The 12,635-nt window shown below is 44.1% G+C and overlaps 1 protein-coding gene across 1 annotated transcript in view; it reads left to right on the top strand.

Moving 5' to 3' along the window:
- The window catches only part of LOC149449522 (transient receptor potential cation channel subfamily M member 2-like), a 372,880-nt gene that overhangs the window by 219,706 nt on the left and 140,539 nt on the right, over positions 1–12,635 (top strand). Inside the window, exons 15-16 of the mRNA XM_089693136.1 lie at positions 2,681–2,826; positions 11,498–11,610. Coding sequence (XP_089549262.1) covers positions 2,681–2,826; positions 11,498–11,610 — 259 coding nt within the window. The remainder of the gene's footprint in view (positions 1–2,680; positions 2,827–11,497; positions 11,611–12,635) is intronic.

Here is a 12,635-nt window from a genome sequence, read left to right as displayed (position 1 = left end):
AAGATGTCATTTTTTGCCAAAAGTTTTTGGAAAAGGAGGAATGAAAATGTATTTTTTTACACAACATTGTAAATTATTAATATATTTTTAACACATCATGGCATATTTTGAATTACAGCCCAAAACATATTATGCTACTCCTCCTGAGTATGGTGATATCATGTAGGAGAATTTTTCACAGCCTAACCTCATACAAGGGCCTAAAATCCAAGGGCACCTTAAGGCTTGCTCGGGGCATAAATTATGCATCTAATTTCCTGGTTACCTTTCACATTTTTGGAGTCCCTGGAGCACGAAGACAGTAGAAACACCAACAAAATTACCAATTTTTGGAGAGTAAAAACCCCAAAGTGGCATGTTTAGTCTTTTGAAGAAATTATTTTTGCCTCATGTTTTTGGAAAATGTGGAAAGAAAATGAAGATTACATTTTTAGACAAAGTTGTCAATTTTATAAGAGTTTTTTTCATACACAGCATTGCCAAACTTCGAATTCCACCCAAAACCACATTCTACTACTCCTTCTGAGTATGGGGTTACCATATGTGTCAAATCTTTTCAATGTTTGGATTGATCATCATTGATCAGACACTATAATTTGCGTATCACAAAATTCAAACGATTGTATTAGAAACAGTGTACTGCAATGATCACCTCTGTATGAGTGGATAGGGAATATAGTTTAGTGTGGTATCACCTGTAGACCCCTTTCCTATAAGCCAAGAAAGCCCAGCCTACTGCAATGTGAGGTCCCCAGTTAGTACAGGAGACTAAAGAAAGGAAGAACAAAAGAGTTCTTGTTGTTCTAGGAGTGCAGTTGTCTGCAAGAGATCGGTGGGACTGGTGCTTTGCTGGAACGTTGTCAGTGGGACGTCCAGATGGGTCTGTTGAGGCTACACTGTACTGGTGTGGCACTGACCAGGAACACTGTTGCTGGCTGCACATGACTCTGGTGATGCTGTACTGACGTGGCTAGTGATCAGGAACATTGTTGCTGGTTGAACTGGTCTGATAACATTGCCACTGGTGTGGCAGCAATCAGAAACACTGTTGATGGCTGCATTGGTCTAGTAACACTAGAACTGGTGTGGCTAGCAATTAAGCACACTGTTGCTGACTTAGAGTGCTCTCGTAAAACTGGGGCTGGTGTGGCAGCAATCAGGAACACTGGGACTTGTATGGTGGCAATCAGGAACACTGTTGCTGGCTGCACTGGTCTGGTGACACTGTGGCGGAAATCAGGAACACTGTTGCTGGCTTAAATCAGTGTCCTTAGAGCTTCCCTTTACATCAGAGTCTGCAGGATTCCTCCTTACAGTGCAAGGGAGAACTCTAAGGATCCAGATGTAAAGGGAAACTCTAGACACTGGGACTGGTGTAGTAATAAGGAACACTGTTGCTGGCCTACACTGTTCTGGTTACACTGACACTGGTGTGGTGGTGATAAGGAACACTGTTGCTGGCCTACACTGGGACTGGTATGGTGGTGATAAGGAACACTGTTGCTGGCCTACACTGGGACTGGTGTGGTGGTGATAAGGAACACTGTTGCTGGCCTAAACTGGGACTGGTGTGGTGGTGATCAGGAACACTGCTGCTGGCCTACACCGGGACTGGTGTGGTGGTGATCAGGAACACTGTTGCTGACCTACACTGGGACTGGTGTGGTGGTGATAAGGAACACTGTTGCTGGCACACACTGGTATGGTGACACTGGCACTGGTATGGTGGTGATCAGGAAAACTGTTGCTGGCTGCATTGGTATGGTGTAGTAGTGATTTGAGACACTGTGCCTGGCTGCACTATATGGGCTTGTTCACATGTAAGGTTGAGGAGTGATAAAACCTTGAGGTTGAGCTGCGGTTTTACTGCCCTCCCAACTGCTACCCCCTTCAGCTGCAGAAGCAGCAGCCCGGGGTTGTACACATGCTATTGCTGGGATGCTTTGCTTCACAGCCATGGCAGGAAGTATACCCTTTGTTGCTTTCAGTGACAGGTGAATGGGCCTGCTTGTGCAGGGTCCAAGGGGTTTAATCAGGCAGTGAGAAGGTGATACAGTGCCTCCCCACCATCTGTCAAATGCTCTCTGAAGAGTGCTTCAAACACAGTGGCTGGGTGGGAGTTGTTTAAAGCTGATGTTTAGGTATGTCAATTTTACACAGGGGCGTCCCTAGGGTTGGTGTCACCCGGTGCGCTAACACTTGGTGACACCCCCTCTGACGATCCCCGCAGAATGGATCGGATCTGTGGATTGAGCATAATTTATTGGACTCTGATCCATTATGCTCAATCCACAGATCTGATCTATCCTGCGGGGATCGTCGGCTTGCTTTACAACTTATCTTTTCGTGGAGCGGGTCCGGTGTCACTCCGTGCGGTAGGTGTCACCCGATGGGGCGTGCACCCCCCGCACCTGCCTTGGGATGCCACTGATTTTACATATTTGCATTGGTTCAGCTTGAACCAATGTAAATATACCAGTGCATACATGTGGGGTCCCAGTGGAATGTGAAAATCACTGTGCTAGGCACCTCTACTACAATGGGCCAAGCTGGATCTAAAATGCCATACCTACACTTCAGATTTAAACTTTTTTTTCCACTTTATTCTAACAACATTTTTAAAAAAAAGCTTGGCAATCCTTCCATGTATCCATTTCCATCCATTTGTCTCTTTGAACAGGAGTTTTTTCTGAATGTTATCGAAATAATGAGGAACGGGCAGAACGTCTTTTGATCCATGTGAACCCCAAATGGGGAAGGGCCACAGCCCTGGAACTGGCTCGGCGGTCTCAAGCTCTGTCCTTTATGTCACAAGGAGGTGTCCAGGTTGGTCATAAATGCCTTTATATCAACAAAAAACAGCGCAAAATCTACAAACAAAATTACACAAGAGAACAAATTAAAAATAAAGAAATATAAAAAAAATATAAAAAATCAAGTGTCCATGTGAAAATAAGTCCTTATTCCTATTGAAACCAATAATAAATTATTCAAAATGTGCTTCCACCTATCCACCACGTGACAAATGATATTAACCGCACTCACCAGATAGAGGTGAGTAATGAGCCTTATAGGATATAAGGGATTCTATGCCCCCTCCAAAAGAGATCAAATCTTCTTTTTCACCCTGATTGGGTATATTAATCGCTTGCACTTTATTCCTCCATGAATTCCTCAATGGTGTATAGAAAAAGAAACTACATAGTGTAATACTGCCACTTCATATAGAATAGAAAGATAGAATAAGGCCACTCACATGTTTAGATATAATTAAAAGCCTTGTTTAATAGCCTAGATGGCTTCAAAATACCCACTTTCCACAGTTGCAAAATATAGGGATCTCACGCTTCTGTAGTGTCTGCAGAGGATGAACAGCCTTCCACCTCTAAGATGGCCGCTTGAACATGCAAAAGGATACCAAAGGTCCCCACTTGCATACTAAGTTAAGGAATAAATCAGTCTTTAACCCTAAAATAGCGAATAATTGCTGTGTGGAAACTTTTAAAAAAATGGTAGAGCATGATTTGGAGCATTTGTCTGTCCCTAAACTAAGAACTAAACAGGATTTAATCCAAGGAATTCGGAAGTTAGAAAATAGAAATATTGTAATTAGACCAGCAGATAAGGGGGGTGGTGTAGTGGTGTTAAATAAATCAGATTACTATACAGAGTTGAATAGATTGGTGGATGATGGTAACACATATGAAGTATTGAAAAGTAATCCTACTAGAAAATTCAGATTGAAATTAATTAAACTCGTGAAAGAAGGAGAAAAACTGGGAATATTGAATAGCAAGGAGACAAAATATTTGGTGCCTAAGGCTCCTAAAGTACCAGTGATTTACCAATTACCTAAAATCCATAAAAATTTGGCAAAACCACTTGGAAGACCCATTATAAATGGGATTGACTCGTTGTTCTCCAGACTGGGAGAGTATGTTGACAAGTTCCTGCAACCCTTGGTTTCTGCCTTCCCTGCATACCTCTATCTGGTGAGTGCGGTTAATATCATTTGTCACGTGGTGGATAGGTGGAAGCACATTTTGAATAATTTATTATTGGTTTCAATGGGAATAAGGACTTATTTTCACATGGACACTTGATTTTTTATATTTTTTTTATATTTCTTTATTTTTAATTTGTTCTCTTGTGTAATTTTGTTTGTGTTTTTTGTTGTTGTTCATTGGTGTTTTTTCACTGTTGTACAGCTGCATAATCACTTAGGATTTGTTTTTTGGCGCTGGGATATATATTTTTTGATAAATGCCTTTATACCTGATCTGATATTATTATGCCCAGGTAGCCTTTGTTATGAAGAGACAGACACCCAGTATAAAAAAACACTATAGAAATGTGCAAAAAGTCTCCAAAGGAGCGATTGTGAAGCTCAAAGTTGGCAATGTATATCTGACCATGTAGCACAGGCCACAATGGCTTTTTATGCATAAAATCTATGCCAGCACCAAATCTTCATGGAAGTTCTTAATTTATCTATTAGAGTTGTAACATGAGGGAAGGTAATCCCAGTGGGTGTTATTAGATAAATAAAACTCCAATCTGATTATTTCTAATCCCCATCAGTCAACTCCAGTATCCACAAGTCAACTTTGTTTCTTCTTGCCACCTGCAGTCTCCTCCCATTTCCACTCAGTGCTATTGAGACCCCACCAGCCTTCTGCAGCCTCCTCCCCCAGTTCTGCTGTGCCCCACCAGTCTCCTGCAGTCTCCTACAATTCCATCCAGTACTCTTGAATCTCAACCAATCACCTGTAGTCTCTTCCCATTCCATCCAGTCCTTCAAAGTCGTGATTCAGTCTTCCACTTTCTTCGAGTCTCCTGTCCCTTCCAGTAATTTCCAGTTCCTATTGTCCCCCATAAATCAGTGTCCTTAGAGTTTCGCTTTACATCTGGGTCTGCAGAGTTCCCCCTTGCACTGTAAGGGGGAATCCTTCAGACTCTGATGTAAAGGGAAAGGCTAAGGACACTAATTTAAGGGGGAATGCCAAGAACTCTGCTATGGGGGGGCCTCTGGTGACCACAGACCACCTTCCGTAGAGTGTATGCACTAAGGTAAGGGGGGTTATTGATGTAAGGGTAAGGGGGAATCTTTATATCAGTGTCCCCCTTACTGTATTCACTTCTCCCTTACATCAATGAACCTCCCTCAGACTGGCCTGGCAGCGCTGTCACTGACCTCCTCTCAGGTGCACCATGCAGGGCTCAGTCAGACGGTCCTCTTCAGGCTCCAGCTTGGTGGCTCTGGTTTCATCCTACTGTATATTCTCTTCTGCACAGTCCACAAACGTCTGACTCCTCCCGTGACCCCTGTCCTGGCAGCGCTCCTGTTCTTGACTCCTCTTCAGGCTCCCCCTCAGAGACTGCAGACATGATACAAGAGAAGGTCAGAGACTATAGACATGATACAAGAGATGGTCAGAGATTGTGAAATGATAAAAGAGATGGTCAGAGGCTGCAGACATAATACAAGAGATGGTCAGAGAGTGTGGACATAATACAAGAGATGGCGAGAAGTGGAGATCTATCCCATCTCCACTTCTGGTTCCATCAGTAGAGCGTGACAGGCCTTTAATGGCCGTATATTTTTGGTGAGTGAACATTTTTACTGCACGTGGTGGAGCACTTTGCTGGAATTAAGAATTACTTCACACTAGCAGCTAATGACATGATACAAGAGATGGTCAGAGACTGCGGACACAATACAAGAAATGGTCAGAGATTGCAGACACAAAACAAGAGATTGGTGTTATTGTGCTCATGACAAGCTCTCACCTGGCTAACATGGTACCACCACCACGGCTTGCTGATTGGTTGCTAGAGGTTACTGCTCGCTGATTGGTTGCTAGAAGTTTCTGCACATCCTTACCACTCACTGATTGGTTGCTAGAAGTTTCTGCACATTATTACTGGTCACTGGTTGGTTGCTGGAGGTTACTGCTCATCATTACTGCTCACTGATTGGTTGTTAGAGGTTAGTGCACATCAATACTGCTCACCCATTGGTTTCTATAGGTTACTGCACATCCTTACTACTCACTGACTGGTTGCTAGAGGTTACAGCACTTAATTATGTCTCACTGATTGGTTGCTGAAGGTTACAGCACATCATCTCACTGCCTTCACAGCATGGACTGAGAAGATTAGGGAACCCACCAACAGACAGAAAATTCATAGGACTCCTGGGATCAATAGCAGTGCTGGGCAGGAGAGTGTGATCAGTGGCAGTGGTGGAGGGAGGGTTGACAAGTGGCAGTGCTCAGGGGATGGGATGAGTGGCAGTGCTGCTGGAGGGATGGGATCAGTGGCAGTGCTTGGGGTGTAGTGACAAGGTGGGTATATCCACCTTGTTGCTACACTGGTGTGAGGAGGTGGCCCTTCACTCTCTCAATCAACACTTTTTAATCCTTATGTGGCTAACATTAGTAAATAGATAGCAAGAGATAACTGAGTAGTGCTGAATAGTGATCTTCCTATTGCAACAGCCAACCATTCACCCAATAAAGTCTAACCATGCATTATCATTAGAGGAAATTGGGTCTTATTTGACTGAGCCTTCAGAGAAGCAGAGATCAATGTATACATTAGGCCATCTAGCACTGAGCAATTAAATCCACCCAGGACCCCAGGTGATCCATCCGGACCAGAGGAGGGAAGCCTATGACCAGACCCTATTGCAGTATACCCGTTAAAGGGGCCCTCTGACTGACATCTCTAACATCCAGATCCATAGAGGAGGGGATCTCATACCAGGCTGTACCTCAAAGGGGACCTACGTTTCTGGCTTATTTGATAAATGCGCATTAAGATTGCACTTCCGGTGAGTGGGCAATCTTTCCATTTGTCGCATGTCACCGGAGTACTACTGGTTCACACCGGGATATAGAAGTTTTTCATCCATTAATAATCATTGGGGACTGTCACTGTCCCCTGATATACATACTACCACCTTTGGCACTTTAATTTAGCTAAATATTTAATTGCACTTTATCTGGACGATCGTATCACTTATACCAGAGTTTGTTTGTACTTATGGAAATACCTCATGTCATGTTGTTCTTATAGCTTTTATTACTATTGTTTGGATTTTTACTGTTTTAGCGCTGCACTTTTTTATTTACATTATTCCTTTTTTCCCCTGCTGTCCCTTCCATTGTCCTCATATCACCCCAGTCTCCTCCTTCCAATCTCTTCCAGTCTCAACCTGTTCCCCCTAGTCTCTTCTAGTCAACTTTAGTCTCTTCCAGTGAGCTCCTGTCACCCTCAGTCTTTTCCAGTCAACCTCAGTCCCCTCCAGTTCTACTCAGTCTCTTATAGTCTCTCCCAGGTTCCTCTTGTCCCCTCCAGTCTGCTCCACTCTTATCCTGCCCCCTCCCATCAACTCCAGTCGCATCTCTAGTCTCCTTGTCCCCCCTTTAGTCTTCTCCAGTCATCTCCAGTGTCCTTCAGTGACACCCAGCTTTCTCCAGTCTCTTCCATTCTACTTTTTTCTTCCCTGGTCTCCTCCTGTCTCTTCAAATCTGTTTACCTCTCATCCTGCCCCCTCCCATATCCCCCAGTTACTTCCAGTCCTTCTAGTCTTCTCCTGTCTTCCCCCCTAGTCTCTTGCAGTCTTCTCCAGTTACTCTCAATCTTCTCCAGTCTCCTTCTGACCACTCCAGTCTCTCCCAGTCTCCTCCAGTATGCTTCAGGCTTTTTCCTTAACCCTACATCTTCTCAAGTCTCCTTCAATCTACTTCTACTCCTAGTATCCTCCAGTCTCCTAGAGTTACCTACTCCAAACACCTGTAGTCGTCTCCAGAAACATTCTTCAACATCCAGACACCTCCAATCTCCAGTCCCCACCGATCTATTCCATTCTCCTATAGTCTCTTTCAGTCTCTTTTTTCCTCTGCTGCCTTCTCCATTGTCCTATAGTCACCCTAGTCTCCTCTAGTTTCCTCCTGTCTCTTCTAATCTTTCCCAATTCTACGCTGTCCCCTCTAGTCTCTTCTAGTCACCTCCAGTCTCCTGCAATCGTCACCAAACCCTTCCAGTCTTTTCCAGTCCTCTCCAGTCTCCTGCTGACCCCCCAGTTTCTTCCAGTCACCTCCGGGCTCTTCCTGTTGTTTCCGGTCCTCTACAATCCATTATCCCCTTCAGTCGGTTACACACTCCTCCAGTTCCCTTCCACAATCTCCTTTCTTTTCCAGTTTCTTCCTGTCTCCTCCGGTCTCCTATTCTTCCCTCCAGTCTTCTCTGGTCCTATCCTTTCTCTGCCAGTCTGTCTCCTCCAATTTCCTCCTGTTTCACCAAGTCTCCTTTAGTCTCTTTCAGTCTCCCTCTGTCCCCTGCAGTCTTCCATTCTCTTTGAGTCAGCTCCTGTCATCTCCAGTTACCTCAGGTCTTCTCCAGTGTCATCCTGTTTCCTCCCCTCTTCCACTCCCCTCATGTCACCTCCAGTCTACTTCTGTCCACTTTAGATTCATCCAGTCTCTTCAGTCACCTCCAATCACCTCAAGTCACTTCCAGTCTACTCCTGCCCCACCCGGTCATTTCCAGTCTACTTTAATAACTTTCAGTCAGTTCCAGTCCCCTCCAGTCACAATCAGACAAGTCCAGTGTCCTCCAGTCATCTTCAGACACTTTCAGGCACATAAAGTCCCCTCCAGTCACCTGCATTCATTTCTATACCCCTCCAGACACCTACAGTTCTTGCTAATTTGTTTTCTTACTTAGCAGTTTTTGTGCTCTGGGGAAGACAATATAGGTGCCATCACTTGATGAGACATTCTAAAAATTTTAATAATTTGCACTTGTTTTGTACTAACCCCTAAAGCCTCCTTTATACCATATATGATTTTCCCATTTTCATGTGATAGTGGATGACAGTCTTTTTAAAGGGTTCAAAAGTCTGAAGGTTTTTTTGCCTAATGCATCCTTCATTATGCAGCTCCCCCCACCAGCCCCCCAAATACTTACCTGAGCCTGATCTCGATCCAGTAATGTGCATGAGAGCAGAGACTCTCTCAGCTTTCTCCATCCTATTGGCCCAGTCATTGGTCGCTACTGCTGTCAATCACAGCCGGTGAGAAGGGAGTGGGGGGTTGGGCCGAGTTGTGCTCTGTGTGTCTTATGGACTAAGCTCAGGAGTGAGCACGCATGAGTGCCCCCAAGCAACTTGCTATGCGGGCAGTTGGCGGGTTGGAGGTGCCAGGAGTGCTGGTGGTAAACCCATGAAGAGGAGGCTGCTCTGTGCAAAACCATTGCACAGAGCAGGTAAGTATGACATGTTTGTTATTTTAATATAAAAAGGACCTTTACAACCACTTTAAGGACATTCTACAGTCACAGCATACACTTTCATTTAAAATATTAGCATTGCAATAACAATACAGTAACAATGACAATCCAATATGAACTCACTTGAACAATGCCCTTTCATGTTACTAGTGATGCCTGTCTGCTTGCCATTTCTTTCACCAACTTCCTTAATTCCATGTATGCTTTGCAGCTTCTCCTCTGCTGTTCACCTTTGATTTCTGAGGACTGTGTATTCAATAATACCTTGATGTCTGGTGGGTTTGACAAGCGTCTGAAACTATTGAATCAGTTAGATTTGATAATATATCATATACACAGCAATCTTCTGGAAAAACTGCTATTTTGTTCAAATCCACCCAGACCAACGAATTTACAAAACGAATGCCGAAGATACTGACCGAATTCTGAAAACAAATTGAGACAACATAACAAATATAACGAAAATAAATTCTTCAATGAATGAATGCATCCGAAATGAAACAAAACTTTCTGGTGTGCACCTGTCTACATCCTGCACATTAGATTATACACTGCTCAAAGGAATTAAAGGAACACTTTGAAAACAAATCAGATCTCAATGGGGAAAAATATCATGCTGGATCTCTATACTGATATGGACTGCTTAATGTGTTAGGAACATCAGGATGCCCCATCGTTTGATGGAAATGAAAATGATCAAACTACAAAGGACTGAATTCAAAGACAGCTCGAAAATCAAAGTGAAGAAATGAAGCAGCAGGCGAGTCCATTTTGCTGAAATGTCATTGCAGCAACTCAGAATGGTCCTCAGTAGTTTGTATGGCTCCCACATGCTTGTATGCATGCCTGATAACACCGGGGCATGCTCCTAATGAGATGACGGATGGTGTCCTGGGGTATTTCCTCCCAGATCTGGACCAGGGCTTCATTGAGCTCCTGGATTGTATAGTCTGAGGTGCAGCCTGGTGTCGTCAGATGCACTGAAGCATGATATCCCAGAGGTGTTCTATTGGATTTAGGTCAGGCAAGCGTGGAGGCCATTTAATGGTATCAATTTCTTCATCCTCCAGGAACTTCCTGCATACTCTCACCACATGAGGCCGGGCATTGTCGTGCACCAGAAAGAATCCAGGACCCACTTCACCAGGAAGAACCCAGGGCCCACTGCACCAGCGTAAGGTCTGACAATGGGTCCAAGGATTTCATCCTGATACCTAATAGCGGTCAGGGAGCCATTGTCTAGCTTGTAGAGGTCAGTGCCTCCCTCCATGGATATGCCTCCCCAGTCTATCATTAATCCACCACCAAAACAGGCATGCTGAATGATGTTACAGGCAGCATAATGTTCTCCACGGCTTCTCCAGAGCCTTCCACGTCTGTCACATGTGCTCAGGGTGAACCTGCACTCATCTGTGAAAAGCACAGGGCACCAGTGGTGGACCTGCCAATTCTGGTGTTCAATGGCAAACACCAATCGAGCTCTATGGTGCCAAGCAGTGAGCACAGTGCCCCCTAGAGGAGGTCAGGCCCTCAGGCCACTGTCATGAAGTCTGTTTCTGATTGTTTGGTCAGAGACATTCACACCAGTGGCCTGCTGGAGGTCATTTTGTAGGGCTCTGGCAGTGCTCATCCTGTTCCTCCTTGCACAAAGGAGCAGATACTGGTCCTGCTGATGGGTTAAGGACCTTCTACGGTCCTGTCCAGCTCTCCTAGAGTTACTGCCTGTCTTCTGGAATCTCCTCCATGCTCTTGAGACTGTGCTGGGAGACACAAACCTTCTGGCAATGGCACGTATTGATGTGCCATCCTGGAGGAGTTGAACTGCCTGTGCAATCTCTGTAGGGTCCAGGTATCGCCTCATGCTACCAGCAGTGACACTGAACCTAGCCAAATGCAAAACTAGTGAAAATCAGTCAGAAAAGAATACAAAAAAGACTAGGGAACAAAATGTCAGTGGCCTCCACCTGTAAAACCATTCCTGTTTTGGGGGTCATCTTATTGTTGCCCATCTAGTGCACCTGTTATTAATTTAATTAATGCCATAGCAGCTGAAACTGATTAACAACACCCTCTGTTACTTAACTGACCAGATCAATATCCCAGGAGTTTCATTGACTTGATGCTAGACTCTGATTAAAAAGTGTTCTTTTAATTTTTTTGAGCAGTGTATAATCATAACATGTCTATTGTATTTCCACAGACATTCCTCACAAAGACCTGGTGGGGGGAACTTTCAGTGGACAATGGCTTCATCCAGCTTTTGCTGTGTATGTTGTTTTTCCCTCTCATCTACAGCAACCTCATCAACTACAGGTCTGTCTGCCATCATTTCTCACAATACAGTGATTTGTGGATTCTGGAGTATTCTTTTGTCCAGATGCCTGGTCTGTGGAAAGCCAGTAAATGTCAGTGGTAAAAGGTCTGGCAGGATTTGGGCATTTAAAAGAGATTGCCGGAAAATAGTTTTTTTTTATCTTGCCAGTCTTTTTCTCTGATGTAGAACAGCTTTAGTGTTATCTCATAGTGAAATACTTCTTCACTTGTGGTACAATCCAGTTATTTTGGAAGTTAGTAGACATAGTCCTTTCAGCTTGGGTTCTACTTCAGTTTTCATGAGTAAAATATCTCTTTTTGCAAACCAGGATGGAAGGACAGTACCATAACTGCCATAGGTGAACTATGCCATAAGGTCAAACTACTGCTGATTCTTACTGATGCAGTTACTTTAAAACTTGAGTACATTGTTTGACCAAGAGGTCCTCTAAACAATGTGAACTGTATAGCCATTTGCAGTTTAGCAGACCATGGAAGCTCACTTGTCTTCTTAGACATGCCAAGCCTCCTAGATATCACCAGATTGTAGCTCGGGCCTGATATCTAAACTCACCAACCACTTTAATAGGTACAGTACAACTTGCTAGTATCGGGTTGGACCCTCTTTTGCCTTCAGAACTGCCTTAATTCTTTATGGCATTGATTCAACAAGGTGTTGGAAATATTCCTCAGAAATTTCGGTTCATATTGACATGATAGCAGATTTTGCGGCTGCACATCCATGATGCGAATCTCCCATTCCGCCACATGCCAAAGGTGCTCGATTGGACTGAGATCTGGTGACTGTGGAGGCCATTGGAGTACAGTGAACTCATTGTCATGTTCAATAAACCTCTTACATCAACAAGGCATTTTCGTCCACACAACTGCTGCTTACTGGATATTTTCCCTTTTTTGGACCATTTTCTGTAAATCCGAGAGATGTTTATGCATGTAAATCCCAGTAGATCAACAGTTTTTGAAATACTCAGATCAGCCCATCGGGCACCAACAACCATACCATG

Source organism: Staurois parvus, unplaced genomic scaffold, assembly GCF_062004578.1.
Source record: "Staurois parvus isolate SC_StPar_1 unplaced genomic scaffold, SC_StPar_1.0 ptg000615l, whole genome shotgun sequence".
NCBI classification, from domain to species: Eukaryota; Metazoa; Chordata; class Amphibia; order Anura; family Ranidae; genus Staurois; species Staurois parvus.
Note: the sequence above shows the minus strand (reverse complement) of the source record. Positions and strands in the feature narration are given on the sequence as shown.